Source organism: Halichoerus grypus, chromosome 9, assembly GCF_964656455.1.
Source record: "Halichoerus grypus chromosome 9, mHalGry1.hap1.1, whole genome shotgun sequence".
In the NCBI taxonomy this organism is placed as follows: domain Eukaryota; kingdom Metazoa; phylum Chordata; class Mammalia; order Carnivora; family Phocidae; genus Halichoerus; species Halichoerus grypus.
In genome coordinates this window covers 68808396-68832523 of record NC_135720.1, presented here as the reverse complement: position 1 = coordinate 68832523, position 24128 = coordinate 68808396, and the positions used below count along the sequence as shown (strand labels likewise).

General features: G+C 45.7%; 1 protein-coding gene across 13 annotated transcripts in view; it reads left to right on the top strand.

Annotated features, from left to right (window-relative positions):
* Positions 1-24128, top strand: part of ANKRD6 (ankyrin repeat domain 6) — a 186061-nt gene that overhangs the window by 140040 nt on the left and 21893 nt on the right. For 4 of the 13 annotated variants that reach the window (XR_013441184.1, XR_013441183.1, XM_078055004.1 and 1 more), the window contains exons 1-8: positions 5437-5535; positions 7599-7936; positions 12180-12278; positions 14222-14320; positions 18478-18576; positions 19982-20080; positions 22045-22143; positions 23850-23927. Coding sequence is in view for 11 of the 13 variants with exons in the window: in XM_078055004.1 (XP_077911130.1) it covers positions 7643-7936; positions 12180-12278; positions 14222-14320; positions 18478-18576; positions 19982-20080; positions 22045-22143; positions 23850-23927 (867 nt within the window). In the remaining 2 variants the exon portion in view is untranslated. Of the gene's footprint in view, positions 1-5436; positions 5536-7598; positions 7937-11529; positions 11628-12179; positions 12279-14221; positions 14321-18477; positions 18577-19981; positions 20081-22044; positions 22144-23849; positions 23928-24128 lie in introns of those variants that run through there. The other 9 variants (XM_036065157.2, XM_036065155.2, XM_078055002.1 and 6 more) reach the window with 5 other exon arrangements.

Below are 24128 nucleotides of genomic sequence, written 5' to 3'. Positions count from 1 at the left end.
ATTTAAAGGGTCCAAGGCAGGGGTTTATAACCTCTGGCTACACATTAGAATCACCTGGAACTTAAAAACAACACACTCAGTCCTTTGGGGGTAAATTTTAGGTTTGTTTTTATTTTAAGATTTCAAGTGATTCTAATGTGCAAACAGCTTGAAAACCAGTGGTTTACATCAGTGGCTCTCAAAATGTCATCCCCTACTAGCAGCATCTGCCCTTCCTGGGAACTTGTTAGAAATGCAAATTCTTAGTCTCCACCTAGACCTACTGAACCAGAAACTCTGGAAGGGGGGCCCAGATATCTGTCTTTTAACAAGCCATCCAAGAGATTCTGCTGCCTAATAAAGTTTGAGAACCCCTGGTTTAAGGTATAATATATAAAAAGCAAGATAGTTATATGTGACCTATTGATAAAACTATGCAAAAGCATCAGTAGAAAAGATGCACTGAAAAAGACTGGATAAAAATGATAATAGTTGTGGGGCACCTGGGTGGCTCAGTCATTTAAGCATCCAACTCTTGGTTTTGGCTCAGGTCATGATCTCAGGCTCATGAGATTGCACCCTTTGTTGGGCTCCCTGCTCAATGTGGAGCATGCTTGGGATTCTTTTCCTCTTCCTCTCTGTCCTGCTGTCCCTCCCCTCTCTTCCTCTCCTCTCCTCCCCTCCCCTCCATGCTTGAGAGCTCTCTCTCTCTCTCTCATAAATAAAATAAATGATAATAGTTGTATTGGGTGGTAGAATTACAGATTTTTTATTTTCCAGATTTTTAGTAATGTCATTATATTGCTCACATGCTCTTTTAAGAAGCAGAAACTCTGGGCTGTGGTGGTGCAGTATTTTAGTGTTTTGTACTGACAGGAGGGGTTGAGAGCATCATGAAGAATGTAGCTAGAGGAATGACTCTTGCTTGGACAGGCCCGACATGGCAGGTTTCACCTGAGGGCCTATAGCTTCCCTGGAGAGGATTATCCTGGCCCCTCTTCATCTCATCCTATAGTTCTCAGCCTGGGTCACTCATTAGAATGACTCATGGAGGGTGTATAACCACAGATGCCTGGGCCCCACAACAGAGAGTGGAGTCAGAAACTCTGGTGGAGGGGCTCAAGTGTCAATATAGGTGGATGGACAAACAGACCAACCTGCCCAAGTGATTCGATGTATGGTGAGAATAGAAAACCTCTATCCTTGTCCTTGAGATTCTAAGGAAACCAGGTTATTTCCATAGGTCATCATCTGGGAGTCTTCAGAGCTTCCTAACAGTGAGAGATGAAACCCCTCTGCCAGGAGAGAGCTCCCCACCACCGCCAGAAAGGGGGCAGCAGGTAGAATGGTGGGTCAGAACGTGGGGGCCAGAATCAGATGGCTTAGGGGTGAATCCAGGCTCAAATTACTTGCTTTATGACATAGAAAAAGTGACAGGGTCCCTCCATGCCTCAGTTTTGTCATCTGTAAAATGGAAATTCCTCATCTTAAAAATAGTGCCTACCTCATAGGGCTGTGGGGAGGATTGAATGAGCTAATACATGTAAAATTCTTAAGATATCACATAGTAAGTATCTCATAAATGTTAGCTGTGGCTGTTTCTTCCTCTTGTCCTTATTATTAGTGGTCTCCCTGAGCCCTCCAGGGCCCAGGTTGAGTTAACTTGAACTAGTCATTGAACTGGGGGAGGTCCCAGGACAAATGGATGCTTCAAAAATTTCTTCCTGTTATCATTCATAGTTGACAGTCTTTTGTCCTTTTCCCATTTCTTTCATTGGCCAGTCCTACAGGCAGGAAGATGAGAGCAGTTGCATCCTGGAGTCTTAAGTCATTCAGAGGCCCCTCTTAGGGTCAGGTATTATTTGCGCCCTCACACTTAGGGATTGCAGCCTTCCCCATGTCACTGTTGCACCTGCTGCAGTACTTATGCAGCCCCTAGAGGTATACACTTCCTCTGAGGGGCTGGGGCATCCCAAAACCTGGAGTCTGCAGCGACCCCTAGACTCTCCGTTTCTCTGAGGTCAAGCCTGGAATTGGGAATTTGCTCCTGTGTCCCTGGTAGCCTCAGTCCGCCTGTGGTTGAGGAACACTGGCACCTCTTTGACATGGCCCCATTCCACCCCAGAGTCAACTTGCTTCATCATTCATGGAAGGCGCAATCCTGCCCTCAGGCAGATCATGGCCCAGTTGGAAGGAAAAACCAGGGCCCAGGGTGACACTCAAAACAGAATGTGGTGGTTTCCTAAGAGGAAGCTCAGGTGCTGTGGGAACGGAGAAGATAAGCCAGGGAATGCTTCTTGGGGAATCAGAGAAGGCATAGTTTGGAGAAGGGCATTCCCTGGAAGAATGCCCATCCAGCAGAGATGCAGAAACTGGAAACCATGGGCTATATTTCAAATGGAAGTGGACAAGTGGATCAAAACTGGCTGGTAGGAGGGGCGCCTGGGTGACTCAGTCAGTTATATGTGCAACTCTTGATTTCAGCTCAGGTCATGATCTCAGGGTCATGAGATCGAGCCCTATGTCAGGCTCCGTGCTGAGTGTGGAGCGTGCTTAAGATTCCCTTTCTCCCTCTGCCCCTCCCCCTCAAAAAAAAAAAGGACTGGCCAGTAGGAACCTTGACCCTTCAGCTGGAGCCCATCTGGCTATCCAAGTGATCTGATTTCCAACCCTTCCCCCAGGTCTGTTTGCCATTGAAAATACCCCACTGGTCTTTGCTAAGGCAAAGGAGCAGGGGTGTCAAAGAAGAGAGGGAACAGTTGGGGTATCTTCAGGGGTGAGGGGTGAGGACAGCTGGAGGGAAGGAAAACCCATCTTAGATGGTGGATATTACCTCATTTATCCTATTTCAAGCTTTTATGGGGTGGATAGTGGCGGCTATTCCTCATTTATAGATGAGAAAATGGGCTTAGGAGAGTGTCGTGCACAAAGTCACACCGGTATTATTAGTCAGAGCCGGGATTTGCACTGGGCTTGTCAGGCGCCAGAGCCTCCAGCCTGCCCTGTCACCACGGAGGGGATTTCTGCTGACGTTGGATTGGGAAGGTGCCTCTAGTCCAGGCCCATCTTGTCAGTAATTTATAGTTTCTAAAGCGCCCTCCCGGGTGTGACCTGGTTTGAACCACAGCAGCATTTCCTTCCGCCTTCTGATTATTTGTGTTCATTTGGGCAAACCCTTTTACCTCCTTGGGTTTCCACGTCCAACCAGCCATATCTGGTTGCTGAGGAGGATGTTCCTCGGGCTCCCCTGACCTGACACCCAGAGACTCCTTGTCCTTTGTCCTCTTTCCAGGCTCTCTCCAGTGACTTCTCCGCATCAGGGTTTATATTTTCCAGTTGCTCAGAAGCACTTGGGTCCCACCATCCTGTCAGCCTTCCTAACAGCACACTCCTCTGTCTCCTCACAAACATGACAAACTTCCCTGTGTTTCGTAATGCCTTAGAACCTTGGTGAAGGTCATTATCTGATGTCCTCAACAAGGACACGTGATGACAGACGGAGCCTGGGACCAGGCCCAGGGAGCGGAACCCGCTTAGTTGGCTCCATCTGATCGGCTGTGGACCTTTCACTGAAAGAATGAAGGTTAAGCAATGTGCACTGAGACAAGTGCTAGCCAAGGAAGGTCACTCCATCTTCTCTTAGACATTACCTTTTTAGGAAGACTTTTTATAGCCCACTTTCTTGGGAGTAACCTTTTTCTTAATTAAGAATTCTAATTTTAAAGTGAGCTCTGACCTCTTTACAGAATCATTCTAGTGCTTTGATTGCATTTCATGGGTAGAAATTAAGATCCTTTATTGTCTGCTATCTCTGCTTTCCTCCATGGCTAGGTACCCATGGCAAACTGACACTTTATGGAGATCATAAATGGGTGTATCCTGCTAGAATATCAATAAAGCTCTTTGGAAAGTTTTATTGAGGTGCTAGAAGGACCTAAGAGACTATTATTCCCTTAATAAGAGACCCATATGAGATGCGGAGGGTGTGTTTCAACATGGGTGGGAGCCATGGCTAAATGATTTTTGAAGCAGGAGGGAGAACATTTCCTCACAGTGAACTTGAGTGAGAAAGCAAAGGGAACATAATGTCTCCTTTAGAATTTGAGGAATTTGGAGTTTGGCAAGGTCAGTTCTCCGGATAGTTGATTTATACTGAAGAGAGTAATTCTGGATGTTACTCCCCGTGTCATAACCTCAGGAGACTGTGTATTAGTTAGGGCTGTTGAAGGATGGTCATCTCTGTGATCCAACAATAGGGCTACGAAGCCCCCTCAGATGCACAGGGAGATGTGCACACAAATGTGTTCTGCAAACCACTGAAAAGAACCTGGATGCCCATCAGTAGAGAATGTGTGAATAATGAATACATGAACCGAAACTACATGTGACAATATGAAAAAAAAAATCTAAAAATTATAACATTGGACAAAAAAATTGCCAAGTGATAAAAAGTTTAATACTATTTATGTAAGGCTCTAAAGTAAGCAAAACAATGTTTAGTTATTATTTATAGCAATAAATGCGTAGTAAAATATAATAAATGGCAAAAGAATGAAGAATACCAAATTTAAGAATGGTTATCCCTGGAGCTGGAGGGAAATGAAATCTGGGAGGGGTTCACAAGGAACATCTATGGTGTTTTAAAGTGATTGGTGGGTATGTACATTTAAAATATTATTCATATTTTTGAATGGCTGAAATATGTTGTAATTTAAAAATTTGTTTTAAAAAAGGGAGAACCAAAATAAATAAAAAAAAATAAGTAAATAAAAAAGGGAGAACCTATTCAAAACTGTTTGGCCAGTAGTTTCAATTTTTAATAATTACTAACCAGATTTTTCTGGGCTGATTAGCTTGACCCCTTACTGTTCTCCTATCTTTTGCCCTATCCCAATTCATTGTGACCACTCCATCATGCTTGAGTATTAGCACCAGGGGGAAAATAAGAGAAAACATGAAACCCCTCATATTCCTACTTGTTTGTTGAGTGGGGAGTAGAAATTATGCACTGAAGGAACTCTTCACATTTTTAGCATATTTTATTCATTTATCACAATGCCAATAACAAAGGTTAACTGAGACAAACTTGAATTCTGAGTAAATATATAAGAATCTCCTGCCAAACTGAAGGGGAAGGGGGCTTCCACTATGTAAACCTTGCTCTAGGCCCCCACTCCCTCCAGAGCAGTGGTTATTTTTTTTTAAAGATTTATTTATTTGTTTAGAGAGAGTGTGTGTATGTGCATGAGCAGGGGAGGGGCAGAGGGAAAGGGAGAGAATCTCAAACAGACTCGATGCTGAGCCCAGAGCCTGACGCGGGGCCCAATCCCACAACCCTGAGATCATGATCTGAGCCAACACCAAGAGTCAGGAGCTCAACCGACAGCCACCCAGGCACCCCCAGAGCAGTGGTTTTGATGTCCTATTCTGAAATAAGTGTTTGCTTTGCATTAACAGCATGGCCGGACCCCCCTTCATCTTGCTGCCAATAAGGGTCATCTTCCTGTGGTCCAGATCTTGCTGAAGGCTGGCTGTGACCTTGATGTCCAGGATGATGTGAGTAGAAGCCACATTCTATTGGGATGGGTTGTTAGGGGAGCTTGTCTGCCTAGAAATCCAGAGTACAGTGTATAGCCTGCTATAATGTGGGAGGGTAAAAGATGCACTCCTAGCACTTTTTAGCTTCATCTTGGTCCCCATGGTGGGAAGAACTTCCTCTTGAAGACCTGGGATCCATTCTAGGTACCAAGCTAGAGTTTGCAAGGGTGGGGTGGTTTTCCCATCATGGTTCATGTCCTATCTAGTATCATCCAAGTGTAGAGCCTCAAAGGGTATTTTGCCTATGTCCTGTCTCAGTGTGAAGGAGCACACCACATACACATACACCCGAGTGTGGGCAAGGCCTGTTGGAAATGTGTCATTGACCATTAGAAAAAAAGTAGGGCTTAAAAACTTAATTTTTTCCTCTTCTCACCTTGATTTCTCTTAGTGTACATTTAGTTAAAGAGGACCTGTCCAAAAGAAAAAACAACTGATATCATAGAATCCAAGAAAAAGGAAGTCTTGAAAGAGTTCCCTCTGGTGCTGTGCCTTTATTAAGACTCAGTCTCTGAGTCTCTTCATTCAGATTATCTAGAGAAAGACTCTGATTGGCTCCTTTGGAGTCAAGTATCCATTTCTGAGTCAATCAGCAGTGGCTGGGGTGATGTCACGTAGCGCACAGGGTTGCCTTGGGTCTTTGGGGAAGTAAATTCTCTAAGAGGAGGATATAGATAAGATTATGTAAATTGTCCTCCGATTAGTTATTAGGAAAAAGTCCTATGATAATGTGATTGGAAGCTATTTTCAGAAACTTTCTAATTTCAACTCTAATTTGTGTGGTAGGACTCTAAGAAATAAGAAATTTTGTGAGGAACACAAAATCTTATAGAATTTGCACTTACCATAATCTCTTCCTGACTCACCTTTAATAACTGTGGTTACAGAGTGTTAATCAAATTTCAGACCCTCAGGTGTGCTAGGGTATAGGTTACCAAAGGGCTTCTAATTTTCTTTAGTCATCTGTGTAATGTTCTAAAACTTGGCAGACACACAAGTGAGATGGACAGCATTTGTAAAGAAATAGCTAAATGTCATCGCTTTATGTACAGGCAGAAGGCTGTCCAGTATCATTCATAAATCTCTGGTTATGTTTGGAACCTGTTGGGTCATCAAAAATGTTACTTTCAAAAGATGCTGGTTTAGCTTTTAGCTGTTGATTTCTACCTTGGGTCATAATATTTTTTCCCCACACTGTAACTCTCATAACATTCCTGATTATATATCATCTCCTTAGATGACAGGAATGAACATACAAGGAGAGAGAGAAGAGATTCTGACCACAGAAAAGGCAGAGCATTGGGTTTCTGGTACAGACATGTTGGGATGCATCAGGTCTTCTCTTTGCCTTAGAGTCCTCACTGGCCATTCTGGCAAGGCTACCATGCCAGGCATGTTAACCCATTCCTACCCAACTCCTGCCTCCGGTCTTGAGCTCCGAGAATCACATGTGTTCTCATGCAGCAAAAGCCATGCTAACTTCCTAGAAGTTTATATCAGGCAAGGTAGGAAGTAAAATAGGAGTTTTCACAAGGTAGCCAAGGGGAGACATGTCAGCCGAAGGAAATTCAGTGCTACTTTCAGACAGGAACACCTTCATTTCATTTATTGGAATAATGTATTTTCTTGCATCTTTTCCTTGCCCTAATCAGACAGTGTGTACATTGCTTCTCCCTGATAGCTTAAATCAAGACAAAAACAAAACAAAAACACAGCAACGAAACAGTGTAAAAATGGTTGAAAAAGGAGAAGGTAGAATTGATCTTCACTAGTTCTGAAGCAATGCATTTGCCAGAATATTGTTTATGTCTCTCTTCTACATATTTATTGTGCCTGTTGGTGATCAGCTTTGAAATTTATGCAAGAATTCGAAGAAGAAAACTATGGGTGTTTTTTTTAAAGAAGCTGGGACGTTAATTATTGGAAAAAAATCAGTTCAGAAGTTACCTGTCTTGGATGATGGGTAGAAATAGAGAATGTTAATGTTGTGAAGAATTTACTCCTAACTTCATATTCTACAGATACATTCCTTATGTCATGGTAAGGACTGAGAATTAGTTGAAGAATGACCTCCAGTGGCCTGGAATGGGATTATTATGAATTTCAGCCTGTGGAAACCAGTTCTTTAGAATATGAAACTCCAAGAGAAAATTCCCTCTTGCTTCCGGCCAATCCTGTCAACTCACATTGGAGCTCTGATGCCATCTCTGATTGGTCCATGAGCAACCACACGGCCCCCACTTCAGAAATAGTCCAGGACCCCGTGGCCATGATAAAAGCCACAAAGGAAGAAAAAAATAAGAAAAACCAGAGAAGAAAGGCTAGCAAGAACCCTAGAAGATCAGAGAGAGAAAAAGAGGTCAGCAACTTGCTTTGCACACCTGCGCCGTCCTGGGCTTCCTTGCAACATGTCTGTGCCACCTGGGAGAGATTCCTCCTGAAGAGGGACGTGTTCCGCCTTAGCGGGACTCGGGTTTCTTCCATGAGCTTAGCTTCGGCATCTGCGTGCATTGTGCCCACTCTTTCTCACCATGTAGGAGAGAACGCTAAAAGTATTTCACAACAAAGATGGAGACCTCAGAGGTTCCAAACTCCTTAGATTCCATACGTGAGAAACACTGAAGTCAGAAAAATTGAGAGCTTGGCAGTTCATGCACTTTGCGAACAGGTCAGCATGTTCCAAACCAAAGTGCCAAACTGCAAGGTGGCTGGCTCTCCGCATTTCCAGCTGTGGTGTTTTTCCTTTTGCATCTTTGTAGTTAATCATTCCACAGATACTTCTTGGGCGCCTGTAGTGGCCATGGCATTGTGCTAAAGCATTCAGCTAGGGGATGCCATCAAGAGGCAGCTGATCTTTTTTAAGGCCTGCCAGACTGAGGTTCATTGATTTCACAGGCTGGAAACAGCTTGGAGTTAAGTGCAAAGAGCCTTGACAGTTTGAATTCGGGCCTAACCACACTACCCCGAATTAGCTGGTTATCCTTGGCTAGGCACTGAACAGCACTGAGCCTTAGCTGTTGTTGTTTTTTTTTAATCAATAAAATGAGAATTAGATGCCACTTGGAGTATAGTAGAGGTTCAATAAATATTTACTGAACAAACAACTATCGAATGCTATTAAGAGTGTCATACCTTTTGCAGCATTTTTTTTTTTTTCAAAGTTTCAGAATTTCATGGTGTATTTAGATAATACAGAAATAAGGATTATGTCAAAGTTGCTGCCTGGGTCTGCTGATACGTATGTATTGAGGACACATTTTGTTGTTTTCTGTGTCCTATTTCAAAGAGGAAATGTTTCGGGGCGCCTGGGTGGCTCAGTTGGTTGGGTGTCTGCCTTCAGCTCAGGTCATGATCCCAGAGTCCTGGGATCGAGCCCCACGTTGGGCTCCCTGCTCAGCGGGGAGCCTGCTTCTCACTCTCCCTCTGCCTGCCTGTCTGCCTACTTGTGCTCTCTATCTCTCTGTCAAATAAATATTAAAAAAAAAAAAAAAAAGAGGAAATGTTTCCACAGTACATTTTATAGGAGGAAAGTTGATTCCCAGGTAACTGGCCCTGTTTCAGTTGAGGGTCTCGGGTGCTCGATTGGGTTGTGTTCTGGGGAAGAGTAGCCCTGAGATAGATAGCCCAGGCTGGCCCTTTGCTTATGTGTTTTATGTCTCTCTGAGTGGCCTTCAACTCTCATCTTGGTAACTTTGGAGTGGCTGGTGTTTATAAGCCAGAGAAATTGTCTTCCTCAGTCCTCCAGAACTGTCCCATTCGGTGTTCGCAAAGCTAATGGCGCGGCTCAAGGACAGCCACTTGCAGTGGGGAAAGGCTGATGTTGGCCTTCTCAGCAGTGTTTATCTGACTGAGGAGGCCAGGACCCGGGCTCGGAGTGAGGCCTCTGAGGGCAGTGAAGATGGAGGGGAAGTGGTGGTCTGGAGACAGGCAGTGCCCCTAAAAGGTCTCTGCAAGAGACACCTGTCCCAGTGGCTTAGGACAGTTTGTGTTCTCACTGTAGTCTCACCGAGTTGTTAGATCTCCTTGAGTCTAGTTAATCCGTCTGGAAATTTACTTTTAAAGGCTAAACCAAAAGTTAGATTTAGCTTCTTTCGTTGAGCTAGAGTTTCACAAAGGAAAAGACCTCTGTAGGGAAGCAAAAACAGATGATTCATGCCGAGAGCAAGTAATAAATAATACTGATGTTCTGGCTCCAAAGCTGCTTGAACTCGTGATTTAGGGGTAGCTTGTGAAACACGATAAAACACTTGACCTGCAGCAAGGCTTAGGCTAGACTGTGCTCTAACCAGCCAAGGCCCCTCATGCAAGGACTCAGACAGAAGAGTGACTGACACGACCCATGAGTTCTGGGCTTTGTGCACAACACAGATCGAGTGGTTAAGTTCTGTTCTGTGTCAGGGTTGTTATCATCAGTCCAAGAAGTGCTGTTCTGAGTGCTGGCAGTCTGTGGGAATTAAAGCCCCATCAGTGTTTACCCCTAGAGAATGAGCTGCAGTCTTCCCTTCTTGCCGAGACCAGAGCGCCATCTTTCACATCAGCTCATAAATTGCACTTCAGGCCCGTTTTGGGAAAACCTGTCACCATTCTAATGGGGAAATGGCAATCGTGGGAATTCTTATAGAAATTTTTAAAAGTTAAGACTTGGGCAGTTTCTCATAGGATGACTTGTTTGGACATAGTGTATGTCATCTGGAAACACTTCCTAGGATGTTTGAGATGAATGTGTAATGGCTTGACGTGCCTCCTGCACCCGCCCATCCAGTGGCCACATTCCTCTTGTGACTGCAGGTGCGCAGAAAGGGTTCTCTTTGAGTAAGGGGTCTCTGGGAAGGTGGACAAGAGAAAACCCAGTCTAAACCTAATGTCTAATGGGAACAATGGCTTCTGATGCCAACGGGGAGGATTCATGATAGAAATGCTGTGGGCAGTGAATCAATTATAATACTGGAGCTGGATGTGCTGACCCATCACTGTGGAAATCCCTTACATTCTACACATGAACAGTGAGAAAAGATTCTGAGACGTGGACAATCCCATTATTGGTAGATTGTTACAGCTTAGACTTTTAATAAATAGGAGTTTTTCCTGTGGCTAAAATTATATTTGTTAAATATAAAAAGTAGGAAACTATTTAAAAGTATAAGGAAGAAAATAAAAATCACTTCCCCTCATGGATTTTTAAAGGGAGGTTTTTTGTTTAATTTTAAGAAAGTGAATTTGAGTTTTAAATACCATTAAGTGCTTTTTATTGTGATAAAATGCTTATAACATAAAATTTACCATTTTAACCATTTTTAACTGTACAGTTCAGTGGCATTAAGTACATTTGCATTGTTGAACAACCATTATGACCATCCATCTCCAGAATTTCTGTTTGGATTAAGTGATTTTAATGTGCATTGTTGTTTGTTTTAGATTCCAGCGTGTTTAGTAAGTAGAATCAGTACTTCATTAAGGCGATTCATAGGTAGCAGTGTATCCCCCTTAAAAAAAATCTCCATATTTTTTGTCTTATAATAGTCTCTCTTTCCTCTCTTGGGCTAAAGATGAGGGATGCCCCAGGGTGTGTCCTTTGCCCCTCTGGTGCCCCACCAGAACATCTTTATGCAGAACTCTTACCAACCAAAGCATAGAACCCAAGAAGGGAAGGGACAGAACTTAGGGAGCATCCACCCCTCCTTTACAGGTAAAGAAACAGAGGCCCAATGAAATGACAGGTGTCTCCCAAGACTGTACAAGATTCACATCTCCTGTCCCCCTTGCCCTGCACCTCTCCCTTCCTACCAGAAGTTTTCCACACTGCTCACCTATCTCCCCATTTCAGTTTGGACCCCAGGCTAGACTTAATTTGTTTCGACTTGATTTCCTGAGTACATGTCAGAGATGAGATGTGCTCTTAGAGACTTCAGAACTCTCTCTTATCTTGACCATCTTACTTTCTCTCAATTGCAGCTAGGGGAAAGAGTCAAGTTCCCTTTGGTGCCCTGATGGAGAAGGAGAAGATCAGCAATCCCCAGCATCTGATCATAAAGAAAATGCAGCATAAATCAGTGAGGATGCTGTCATGAAATATCAGAATAGGCTTCATAGACTTATGCAGTGATAGTCCCTGGAGTCCTCAGATGACATGGCATAAACCTCTACATTGCCCTCAGCCCATATAAGTCAATCAACAAATATACACCCATCATCAAATCGTTGAGTGTTGCTAGCTGACTTAGCCGGATAGTGATTCCTCTGAAAGAGAACAGGCAACTAGAGGACTCAGTAGGGAGTAAAGATTGCTGGTTTAACTGCATAGCACGCACAGTCTAGCTCTCAGACCCACTTTCCAGATGTGACAGTCATAATCTCTGAACACTGCCATTCCTCGGGGCGGCAGGTGAGTGCCTGACCCTCATTCTGATGTCAGCTCTGAAGTCATTCTGTGGTCGGTTTAAGGTTCCTACTGAGTTTGGGAACAAAAGAGCTGTGCCTGGCATGGTGGCCAGTCTGCTCCGATTGAGGACAGGAGATGTCCCTGTGTCAGAGTAGCGCAGTGAGTGCTGCAGGGTAGGGCTGGGAGAGCCGACTGATGTTCCCGCCTCCACGTCACTCTGCAGGGGGATCAGACCGCCTTGCACCGGGCCACAGTGGTGGGGAACACGGATGTCATCGCGGCGCTCATCCAGGAGGGCTGTGCTCTGGACCGCCAAGACAAGGTGACGTGGGACGTGTCCGCCTGAGCACCCTGCTTCGGGAGCTTGTGACTGTTCAATGTTATCATTCCTGAGTCCTATCACTCATGCTTTAACATGATAAAATCAGCCCAACTTTCTTTTGAAACAGTATCTAATATCCCAACAAATTGTATTTTTTTTAATCCTTCCCCCTGTTCTGTGGCAGCAGCGGGCAACCACATAAATATAAATGGTAAAGAAAAAAATTCTAGAAATAATGACCTGTGGAGGCCTGGATGGGGGAAAGGATGTGCCCTGGACTCAAATTAACTTGCTCACTTTTCTTTAAAAAAAAAATTAGAATTAATTTGAAATATATTGGGAGGAAAAAAATGAGCAAAATCAATTCTTTAAGAAATCCCAATGATATATTTTATATTAATCGTTGCTTTTAAATCGTTAATCTTAAAGCAGGGAACTTTGTAATTAAGTGCAGTTTGGCCTGTGTTTACTTTTTTAGACAACTTTTTAACTCAAGTGTCCCATATATACAGAAAAATGTGCAAATTATAAGCATGCAGTTCAGTGAGTTTTCACTAACTGAGCACATCTTTGTGAGCCCCCAGATCAAGAAGCAGATCATTAGCAGCATGCCAGAAGCCCCCTCACAAGTGTCCCCATCCAGTCACTTTTCCTTCTGCTTCCTGCTGTGTGCAGTCAGTCCCCTGGGCCAGCCCAAATATGGCCACTACCATTCCCAGCACCACCCCATTCCCAGGCCTTTCAGACCCTACCTAGCCTCCTCCTTGTGGGTGTCGGTGCCATTCAGCCAGTCTCGTGGTATGGACAAAGAAGAGCCAAAGCCAGCTCCTGGACGTGCCCAGACAGTGCACCTGCCCTGCCCCCAGGCCTGCTCCGCGCTCTGACCTGGAACAGCACATGCGCGGTCTCTCCACCTCTCCTCTGCATGCTTCTCCCTCCCTATAACCCCAGCCCTCTCAGCCCCACCCACTCACTTCACTGCACTTAATATTTCTATTGTAGGAAGTTAAGCAAATACCAGCTGTGTGCGTTAATTGGTTGGTTTTTATTTAAAAAGCCACATACTGAGGACACTTGTTTATCTTTTTTACAAGTCACTGTTGTCTCAGTGTCTGCTTCTTTGTTTCAGTCCCTGAGACTTTGGATTAAACTGGGTGAGATTAAATTGGGGGAAGAAAAAGAGAGGAGGAATCTGCCTATCCAGCCCTTGGGCCCGGCAGCTTATGAAGCTGGACTCTTCATTTGCCTGATCTTTTCAGGGTTCTCTCTGGGGCCAGGAGCAGAGCAGAGCAGACCCTAGGGGTGATGGAGGTGGGAAGGAATGAACATCATCTCGATGTTGTTTTCTGTTAAATGTGACTATGGATGAGCCTTTCTCAACCGGGGTTCCTGGAGAGATTTAAGCCCTAATGCCTTAAGGCATCTGTTGTACATCATCAATCTAAAATGGTACTTGCTGGGGTGCCTGGGTGGCTCAGTAGTTTAAGCATCCAACATGATTTCAGCTCAGGTCATGATCTCGGGGTCATGGGATTGAGCCCTGAGTTGGGCTCCATGCTGGGGGTGGAGCCTGCTTAAAATTCTCTCTCCCCCTCTTCCTCTGCCCCTCCCCGCCAAAAATTGTAAAAAAAATAAAATAAAATAAAATGGTACTTGTTATGTACCATTTCTGGGAGAATGGAGTAACTAGTCACTGAAATCACTTTCTGGGCTCTGTGGTTCCTCTGAGAAGCCCCAGTTGAGAAAGGACCTGTGATGCGTACCCTAGAAATACACTGTGATCATCTAATGTAATCTACTACATTAGATTACATCTAATGTACATCTAATGTAATCTAATGTAATGTAATCTAGTGTAATCTAGTGATCATCTAGTGTAATCATCTAATGAGATGGATTAGGTCTTGGGTAATGTGCTTTCTGTCTCCGTATGTGTTCCTCAGGACGGGAATACGGCCCTACACGAAGCATCCTGGCACGGTTTTAGCCAGTCAGCCAAACTGCTCGTTAAGGCAGGAGCCAACGTGCTTGCCAAGAACAAGGTGAGGCCCAACAGGTGCTAGAACTCTCCGTTCACAGGTGGGGATGGCTGCAGGCTGTCGTCCCTGTGTGAGCCTCCTCACTGAGCGAAGCGAGCTCGGGGGACCAGGGGAAATGAAACATTATCTCCGTGGTGAGCAAGAGAACCTACTAGAGTGGCTTTGACTTCCTCTGAATTCTCCTGGCTCTCACCGCTTTCCCACTGGTTTATCCGGGTGTGGTTCGGCAAGCAGCCCTGTCCCCCTGGAGACGGGGAGGAGCCAGCAGCACCTCTTGTCCCGCATTTTCCTGTCTCCCCTCCAGTCACTCATCATGTCTCATCCCCTCCTTCTGTGCTCATTATTAATGAAGGCATCTCTGGATTACTGCAGAAACCTCACAGCAGACTGGCCAGCTTGCTTAGTCCCTTCTTCATCCTGCTCCTTCTCTGCTCAGAAACCTTCCAGGAAAGCTCCCCAGCCTGACGCTGTCTTGGGCCTCCCTGGAGTGGCCTCAGTCTGTCTGCAGCCTCTTCCCTGAGCCTTTCCCAGTATGTCCTCGTGTGCTACCAGAGTGGGCTCACCGTCCTTCCCGTTGCCCGCTCCCTTTGGGGAAGGCTGCTTCTCCTATCCGCCTATAGACCTCCAACCCGGGCTCCCAGGGCAGTGGCCTCTCCCTCCCCAAAGGCCCATCAGGCTCTTTCCTGCAGAGCTCCCTTGGCACTCCACACAGCTTTGTGCTGTCATTTACTGGTTAAATGTTTCTCATGGGGGCGCCTGGGTGGCTCAGTCGTTAAGCGTCTGCCTTTGGCTCAGGTCATGATCTCAGGGTCCTGGGATCGAGTCCCGCATCGGGCTCCCTGCTCGGCAGGAAGCCTGCTTCTCCCTCTCCCACTCACCCTGCTTGTGTTCCCTCTCTCGCTGTGTCTCTCTCTGTCAAATAAATAAATAAAATCTTAAAAAAAAAAAATGTTTCTCATGGTTCCCTCATGGGACAAAAACTGGAGGAAAAGAAGCAAGCCATGCATCATGGTATCTCCAGTAATGCCTGAGTCACTGCAAACTGGTGGCTCCTTCATTTCTTAAAAGTGGTATATTGTCTGGAACATGAGTTGTAGGTGGACCCATGTTGTATCTTAGATCCTGGAACTCTGAGAAGTAGGTGGTTCCCAGTTAATGGATAGGGAAGCCTGAGCTGGGAGCCAGTAGTCTCAACAAAGACACACAGGTAGGGCCATAAACTAGCCTGAGTCCGTCTGCTCCACCACACTGCCTCCTATCCTGTATGGGGCCCCGAAGGTGTTGTGGAAAGCCACAAGGTCTCTCTAGATAGAACAGCAGAGACTGTCAGAAGCAAAGGTAGGGGCTATCCCGGAAAAGGACTTCTACGTTCTGCACCAGCCACATCCTCTGGCGAAGCCTCTAAAAAGGCCCTCCCCTCTGCCCCCACCTTTACTGAGGTATAACTGACAAATAAAATTGTAAGATATTTAAAATGTACAAAGTGACGACTTGATATATGTATACGTTGTGACAGGATTGCCCCCATCGGGTTAATGAACACCCCCCTCACCTCACATGTTTACACTTTCTAAAAAATTTTTGATGTAAACATTCAGTTCTATTCTTTGTATACAATTTATCAACTATAGTCACCATGTTGTATGTTAGAGGATACTTGTAACTGAAACTTTGTACCCTTTTACCAACCTCTCCCTATTTTCCCCACCTTCCATGTGTAAGTGATACCATACAGTATTTCCCTGTCTGGCTTATTTTATTTAACAAATGTGCTCTAGGGTCATGCATGTCACAAATGATAGAATTTCTTTTTTTGAGGTTGGATGATATTCTGTTGTATAAGAACATTCTGTTGTATAAGAACTTACTCAGTGAGTATATCAGCCCCTGTCTGGGAAATAAGTACTCATTACTCAGGATGGAAAAATGCCTGCTACGCATATCTACCTAGGTCACATTTTCTAAGTGTCAGCTTCTAAGGTATAATCCATATACAATAAGGTTCAGCCTTCTTCGGTATATTGTTGTATGAGTTTTGACAAATGTATACAGTTGCGTAACCACCTGCACAATCAAGATATAGAATGTTTCCATCACCCCAGAGACTTCCTTTGTGCCCCTGAGTGGCAGTCTCCCACCCACCCAGCACTCCCAGCTCCTGGCAGCCACCGATCTGCTTTGCCTTTCCCAGAACATCATATAAATGGAATCAAAGAGTATGCAGCATTTTGTGCCTAACTTCTTTCCCTTCATGTTTTTGAGAGTCCTCCATGTTGTTACATGTGGGATTAGTTCATTCCTTTTTATTGCCGAGTAAGAGTCCAGTGTATGAACATACCATCATTTGTGTATTCTAATCCACAGTTTTTGATTTTCTTGATCCAAATGTTTTTCAGCATAATTGATATTTTCTTATTAGCAAAGCAATGTTTGGTGTATAGTTCCAGAACCATCAGATTCCTTTTATTTCCCCATTTATTCAACACATTTAATAACTCCCACGAAACCAACACCTTTGAGACAACCTACTGCCAGGGCAGTAAGAATTACACCAAGCCAGGCGCCGAGCCCTTGCACAGAGGACGGAGTGTTTAAAACGTGGGCCGATCCTCTGTTTTTGAGAGCTAAGCTAGCAGTGGCTCTCTGTTTGTGCTCTAAAATCTCCTGGAAAACTATAAACAAAAACAAAAGTGGGGGGGTGACAAACTCACCTGATGACTGGGCCTCAGGTGACAGGCTGTCCCAGTTTTCCCTGGGCCGAGGGGTTTCCCGGAGTTTGGGACTTTTGGTGCTGAGACCTGAACTGCCCAGACTCCACCCCCAGGCTGAGTAAATCAGAGTCCCTAGAAGGGTTGCAGCTGAGCACCAGTAGTCTTAAAAGCTCCCCAGGTGATTCTTTGGTGCAGTGGAAGGTTGATAACCTCTGAGCTCACTAAGCGCTCAGGCCTATAACCTTCAGGTTCCTTGGAGGGAGCAGTAAGGAAGAAAGATTCTACCCAGGCTACTTAGAGCTAAGGGTATGAGAGGGGAGGTAAGTGAACCAGCGACATACAGTTTTCCTCTGTGTGTTTTGTTGTTGTTTTTTTTTTTTATAAAAGTCATTGTTCTTTTCAAGAGGTGAGAAATAGAACATCCATGAGTATGGGCAGACAGTGCCATGGGATCCAGATCCGGGGCGAGGAAAAGCTGTAAGCAGGCAGTGAAATAGCTCTGAGCCCACACAGTTGCAGTCCTGACCCAGCTTTTTAGCTCAGCCCACCAGTCCTGAGCTTATAGACTTAACCTCCTGTATGCTCCTAGGCTCTCTCAGACTAACACCGCATCTCCTCTTGTGCTGTCTGCTTTTCTTGTTACTTTTATCAGCAGCCTTGCAGGCACCGTCTGCATGGTTTTAAAAAGTTCTGTTTATGTCATGAATTCTTTCTGTAACGTTGCTATGGACGTGATTCTGACCCTTGGTTGTCACTGTGAAATGGCATATTGGTGGTGGAGCCCAAAAAGCAAGAGGGTCTCCATCTGTATGGTAAGTGGTGGACGTAATCGTATTGCCTGCAGTGTGCGTACCTTTGTCCATAGTTCAGATTTTGATGTTTCAAGGAAAACACAAGAATGGAAGGTTTCCAAAGGCGTACAAGTTAAATCTCAGTTATTTGCACTCACAGGAAGTGGCTTCTTTTGCCTTTACTCCAGTGGTGTATTGTAGCCACAGCTGTTATCTGCGTTGGGCAGGAAGGATGCGGTCCTTTCCGAAAGGAGTGCAACGTACTGCACGCACACAGCATTTTGCCATTAAGTAAATACTCTCTCGCAGGCACTCCGAATTAATCCTCACAGCCTCAGGAAGTAGGGGTCACACTCCATTTTACAGGTAAGGAATTCCAGACTGAGCATATTAAGAGTCTTGACCAGTGACTTTCAGCTAGGAAGTGGCAGAGCCAAGGTTTTGTGGCTGATGGGACTCTTGCGCCTGTCTGGATTCCACATTAACTGTTCTTGCCACTGAAACCCCTCTGCTGGGGCCACCAGTCAGGAAGCAGAGAATGTGAGCATTGACTTTTTTTCTTGCAAGTGTCTATCAGCCCCCTGCAAAGCCTGCCCCATGCAGGCCGGCCGAGAAGCATGTTGCTAACGTGTCCTCCCTTCTCTTGCCTCTCTCCAAGGCGGGGAACACCGCTCTGCACCTGGCCTGCCAGAACAGCCACTCCCAGAGCACTCGCGTCCTCCTGCTGGGCGGGTCCCGGGCCGACCTCAAAAATAATGTGGGTGAACAAATCCGGCTTCTCTCGCGCTCTCCTATGTCACCTTGGAAAGTAACCCTGAAAGCATACTTGAGTATTAACACCTAGAAAATGAAACTGAAAATGGGAAAAGTGTTTGGGGACTATCTATAAAGTATTTATTTTTTTTGCTATGCCTTAAGGGGTCGGCCAGGGGCAGGAGAAGAGGACTCAAAAGATTCAAACACTGCTCTTCTCCCATCCTTTCCCCCTCGCTCCTCAGCCTGGGTTTGTTTCAACATTTTTCATAGCATGTGCTGGCAAATGAGTCCAGGAAACCTCTGCCCACGTAGTGTTGTGCAGTTAGCAAATGGCAGACGATGCCGTCCAGGGGAGATCCTCTGATGCCTGTGTCTACAAATTGGTTACTGAGGTGCCCTTGAGATGAGCCGATGGGTCAGTAGTTCTTAGAGGATGCCTGACTTTGGAGGTCACGTGGGCATGCCCCCTCCCTCCACAAGCAGCGGTGTTTCCTTTGTAAGTCCCGTGCCTCATCCCTCGACTAGAGACTCTGGCTGGGGCTCCTCTCGAAAAATAGCCTTCACTGAGGTCTCCCTCACTGAGGGCAGACTCCTCTAAAGTGAGTCTCAGAATGCCCTGAACTTGGGCTTTGAGCTTGGCTCCTTCTTAATCCAGGGGAGAAGGTCATGCTGGGTGGCGGACATCTCTAGACAAAGTTTGAATGAAAACATCAACACTGCAGAGTGTCCTGACTTTGTCTCCAGTTTTATTCTCTCTGGGAGTGGGTTAGCCCGTGCCCACTAAGGAAGATCTTGATCCTGAGTTTTTTCCTGAATGCTCTGTCTTATGCCAGTGATTGTCTCCTCATCAGCTCCCCAGACTGTTCTGCCCCGCCCCGCCTGAAATATTGGGGTCCTACTAAAATGAGATGCAGCTTGAATTTTTTTAGAACACACGTGATCTTAAAATCTGACGGCTGTCCCTGCCGCACTGACCTTTGAGCCGTGACAAATCCATGATGGAAAAGGGCTCGTTTCCAAAGCAGTGCTGTTGGTCTTAATTCGGTATACTCCAGAGCCTTTGGGCTGTAGGAGAGGCTGTGGTGAGTGGGTTCCTAGCAAGTGCTGGGTAAGCAGAGCCCGCCTTAGCTCCGGTGAAGGCCTCGTGGGGAGCGGGCGCCCAGCGTCTGAAACCTGAAAGCGGAGAGTCCGCTCGGAGAAAGCCGGTGGAGCCACAGAGAACAGCACAGAGCTGTGGGGCTTGCAGTCGGGCGTCCACGGGAAAGGGGATGCTTCCAGTTCAGGCTGATAACCTCTAAAGAACATAACACTAGTCTGCCAGTTTTTTAATCTTTATTTATTTATTTATTATTTATTTATTTATGTAACTGCTCAGATTGTGCTCAGAGTTTGATTTCTGTCCGCAGGCAGGCGATACCTGTTTGCACGTTGCCGCACGCTATAATCACTTGTCCATCATTAAGCTCCTCCTCAGTGCTTTCTGTTCTGTCCATGAAAAGAACCAGGTCAGTGCATGTGTCCTCCCCATGGCTACCGGGCCCCATTCCCACAAGGCTGGCAGGTGTGTTAGCACAAATGGGGACAGAGACTGCTGGGGGCCTCCAGTCTGGGACAAGGCCAGTGCTGGCCTTTGCATGAGTGTCCCACTGAGTTCCTGTGGTCCTGGTTTATCTGGCCTCCTGGACAGAGCCTGCTCTTCTCATTCCAGTGCATAGCTCCACATTTGCATATTGAACATTTTCTGAAGATCTTGGGGCAGGTTTTGCTTGTTGTAATGCTTTCACAAAGGAAACCCACAAAGAGGAACGTGGCTTAATAAATGGGCAAGGGAATTATGTGTCTCCTGACTCCGTGAGTTCTGTTCCTTGCACTGCCACTTTGAGCTGATGGAGTCTCTGGTCTCTGTAAAACTGGGTATGTGATCTGCATCTGTGCCATATACTGGGGGTTTGCAATAAAGCTGTGATTATTACAGTGTTCCATAGAAATGTGCATGATTTTCAGTAGTTTAAATTTTTTAAATGTCTTGGTATTTATTGATACCTAAGTGATACATTGTTTGGCTTTTCTGAGTTGGGTGCATATATCTGAAATTTTAAAAACAGATCATTATTCAGATTGACGGTGCCCCATAACAGTGGTTTCTGACTCCCGCTGCATATTAAGAATCAGCAGGGAAATTATAAATACCATTGCTGAATTCTACCCCAGTTTAAATGACCAGAATCCAGGTAATGGGATTTTTAGAAAGCTCTTGACCTAAGTGTGCAGACAGGATTGAGAACCACTGGCCTAGCTGAATACCTGATCCTGTCCTTCTCCAGGCTTCCAGCGGATTCTCGCTCATCATACCTTTACCCAGCCCCCACGAACCTATGTTTCTCAACTTTGGCAGGATGTTTTTCAGTCACCTGAGAGTTTTGAGAAATCCCCATGCCCAACCTACACTTCAGAACAATTAAATCAGTGCCTGGGGGAGGGACCCGGGTGTTAATAGTTCCTAAAGCTCCCCAGCTGATCCCAATTTGCAGCCAAGGTTGGAAACTCCTGCTGCAGAGCGTCCCCAACACACGCAGCTAAGTGACTCAGCAGTGAACTAAAACTTCCCTGGCTACCCTTGGGGGAGGAGGGCCATGGGACAGCTTGATTTTCATGCTGCCCAGGAAAACACGTCATCCGGAGCTTTACCTGATCACCCAATGGGAGAGAATGGATTATTTCACATCTGTATTTGCCTGATTTATTTATATCCTTCTGCCTTGGGAAATACAAATGTTCACATTGGTAATTGGCCCACCAAGCTGCAGTTGTCCATAGCCTCCTTTCATAGTTGATTGTCTGAACATTTTTTGTAGAAAGAAAATAAGAGCTTTATTATAGGCTATTCGGTAAGAGGTTGAAAACAGCTGGTCTTAAGTGAACACTGATTTTTTTTTTTTTCAGTGATTCCACCCAAACGAAGAATACCCTGAGCCTGCAAAGTGATTCCTAGTGGGCCCCTTACATTCCCATGGGTGCTGCAGGGCTAGGATCCCCCCTGGTGCTTGCAGAAGTAGCCATTTTCTTGCAGCTTCTGCTCATTCTAGTACTCAGAAACCAAGGGGTCGTCTGCCTGGGCAGAGGGTCGTGGTACAGAGCTCTGTGATGGCTGTGTGCCCATTATCTAATTCGGTGTAAGGCTTCAGGTCTCCCCATTCTCAACAACCCCAGCCCAACCTTACTTTGCCCCCTGTACTTAATCCTGTGATTTCTAGTATCCTTAGTCAGAAAGGAGTGTGATCTTTGTACGTAGGTCATTTTAAAGAGATCTCTTTAAAGAGAACCATGTAACACTTGAGCAAAGGGCCCCCTATCAGTCTAAGGCAAATCCTAATTTGAATAGCCACCACCAGGCCATGGGATGAAAATCTGGAGGGCTGTATGCCATAATCAGATGGAGTTTAGCAGCCTCTCTTCTGATTAATTTCAGGCTGGAGACACAGCGCTTCATGTTGCTGCTGCCCTAAATCACAAGAAGGTGGTTAAAATCTTACTGGAAGCTGGAGCAGATGGGACCATTGTTAATAATGTAAGTTAAGTTGCAACAATGTTTCTAAAAATCATTCCCACCCCTTCCCAGAATGGAGTGTGTTGTTACTACCTCACCTCCTGCAGGGCACATAGCCTCACCCAGTCTTATTCTGCAAAGGGCACAAAGCCCCCGCAGCCTTACTCTGTAAGAGCTGGGGTGCTGTTAAAGCTGAGGACCCCAGAGGTGGACTTGAAGGAACCCTTGCTCCTAGCAGCCCCATGAGTTGATGAACCCTAAGGCTTTATCCTTAGACTCTTAGATGAAGTGAGCACATCCTGCCAGTAAAGGGAAGGTCGTGGGTGTCTAAGTAAACTAACAAGTGGATGTTACGGAAAGTGAGTTCCTGCCCTGTAAACGAATAGGCTACTCAGAAAAGTGGCCACATGACTGTCAGATTAATCATCCTCAAAACTCTCTTCTCTCTCCAAAATCACCTTATTCTTTCCTTCTCTCTCTCTCTCAATATCCCACCCCACCCTATTCCCTCTCTCTCTCCTAGGTTCTAGGGCAGGCACCAGCTCAGGCACTCTTTCTTCCTTGAGGCTGACCTGTGGTCTCTGCCCTCCTGAAGTAGCCCAGACTCAGGGGCTGGGGACAGAACAGTTGTGTAGAGAGTTGGGGAGTGTTGGAGCTGGCAAAAGGCTCCTGTATCTAGTCCCCAGCTTCCTCCTCCACCTCTTCTTCCTCACAGCTCTCCTACCTATATTGTGTGGTGCATCATCGTACCTGTCCCATGATGGCCTTTCCCTTCTTTTGAATCCCGCTGTTAGCAACTCCTACTTTTTGCCTTTATCTCCCTAAAGGCTCCGATATGGCCAAAGCTTCCTAATTGTTCTTTTTTTTTTTTAGATTTTATTTATTTTTTGACAGAGAGAGAGCGAGAGAGGGAACACAAGCAGGGGGAGTGGGAGAGGGAGAAGCAGGCTTCCCGCGGAGCAGGGAGCCCGATGCGGCGCTCGATCCCAGGACCCTGAGTTCACAACCTGAGCCGAAGGCAGACGCTTAACGATTGAGCCACCCAGGCGCCCCGCTTCCTAATTGTTCTTTACAATCCAGGTCCTGAGACTGGCTGGGGCCTGATCTTCCAAGTGTCCTTCAGGGAAAATTCATTGCTTGGCTGGATTTTATGATCCTTTGTGTTTCTTCAACTGAAATCTTCCACCGTGACCTTGTCTTTTACATTCCCTCCTCTCTTTTCTAGGAAGCATTCCTTGGTGGGCAGGTATCCCAGAGCTTTGCTTCCTAGAGGGTCAGGACTGACCCTCTCTTGCTGTATGTTGTTAATCATTGTGCTCTCAGGTGTGACTTGGCTCCTGCACTAAATGGGGCGAGGCTCAAGAGCAAGGCCAGGTCTTTTTTTTTTTTTTTTAAAGATTTTATTTATTTATTTGAGAGAGAGAGAACGAGAGACAGAGAGCATGAGAGGGAGGAGGGTCAGAGGGAGAAGCAGACTCCCTGCTGAGCAGGGAGCCTGATGTGGGACTCGATCCCGGGACTCCAGGATCATGACCTGAGCCGAAGGCAGTCGCTTAACCAACTGAGCCACCCAGGCGCCCCAAGGCCAGGTCTTATGTGTGATTATATCTTGTTGAGCTTGCTTACATGCTGGTGTGACTGAGTGCAGAGTTGCTGTCCCAGTTGGGCTAGATGTGTGCAGGGTTGGTGTCTTTTACTCACTTGTCCTCCCCTGTGCCTTTCCCTAGGCAGGCCAGACTCCACTGGAGACTGCCCGCTACCACAATAATCCGGAAGTTGCTCTTCTCCTCACTAAAGCTCCCCAGGTAGGACTTATTGTATTTTCCATTATATTGATTATGTGGGGCTGCAAAGTTGTTGGGAATCTCCAGTGGCCATCTATTAAAGCCAATTCAAAATAACTTAAATCAGAAATTGATGGGTTTGCAACCAGGCAGTGGAAAATGCAGGAATCCACATGGGCCTCCAAGATAACCAGAACTGGAGACATAAGGTTCAGTGGGCTC